Raw genomic sequence first — 448 nt, forward strand, 5'->3', positions numbered from 1 at the left:
AGCTGGAAGTACAGCACCAAGGGACGCTCACTCTCAGGTGGGGGTTCTCCGACTGCGCCATCGAGTTCCCGAAGAAGGGGCCGACGCCGAAGACATTGAGCCTGGACTCCCGCAGCTCCTTGATGGTCTCGATGCTGGGGGGCTGCCTCTTCACGGTGAGAAAGGCCGTGAGGTTGCTGCTGTAGCCGGTAGTGAGGATGATGCTGTACATCCACAGGAACACGACGAGGACCTGGATGCTGGCGTGGCTCGGGAGGAGTGTCTGGGGAACCCGGAAGTGGATGCCCAGGATGTACACGCAGGCGTAGGTGATCGAGCGCTCGCCGAGGGGGTCGCGCCCGCTGAAGGAGGTGCGTTTGAGGCATTTCGAATGGTGTTCCACGCTTCGCTCAAGGCTACTTCTCTTAGCTTTAATGATATTACAGTTTTGAATGACGTACACACATGC

At 58.5% G+C, this 448-nt stretch overlaps 1 protein-coding gene across 1 annotated transcript in view; it reads right to left on the reverse strand.

Annotated features, from left to right (window-relative positions):
* The window catches only part of LOC119594229, a 1,045-nt gene extending 603 nt beyond the window's left edge, over positions 1-442 (reverse strand). Inside the window, exon 1 of the mRNA XM_037943298.1 lies at positions 32-442. Within this exon, the coding sequence (XP_037799226.1) occupies positions 32-211 (180 nt within the window). The 5' untranslated portion in view covers positions 212-442. The remainder of the gene's footprint in view (positions 1-31) is intronic.
* Between the last annotated feature and the right edge of the window lie 6 nt (positions 443-448).

Source organism: Penaeus monodon, chromosome 33 (genome assembly GCF_015228065.2).
Source record: "Penaeus monodon isolate SGIC_2016 chromosome 33, NSTDA_Pmon_1, whole genome shotgun sequence".
Lineage (NCBI taxonomy): Eukaryota > Metazoa > Arthropoda > Malacostraca > Decapoda > Penaeidae > Penaeus > Penaeus monodon.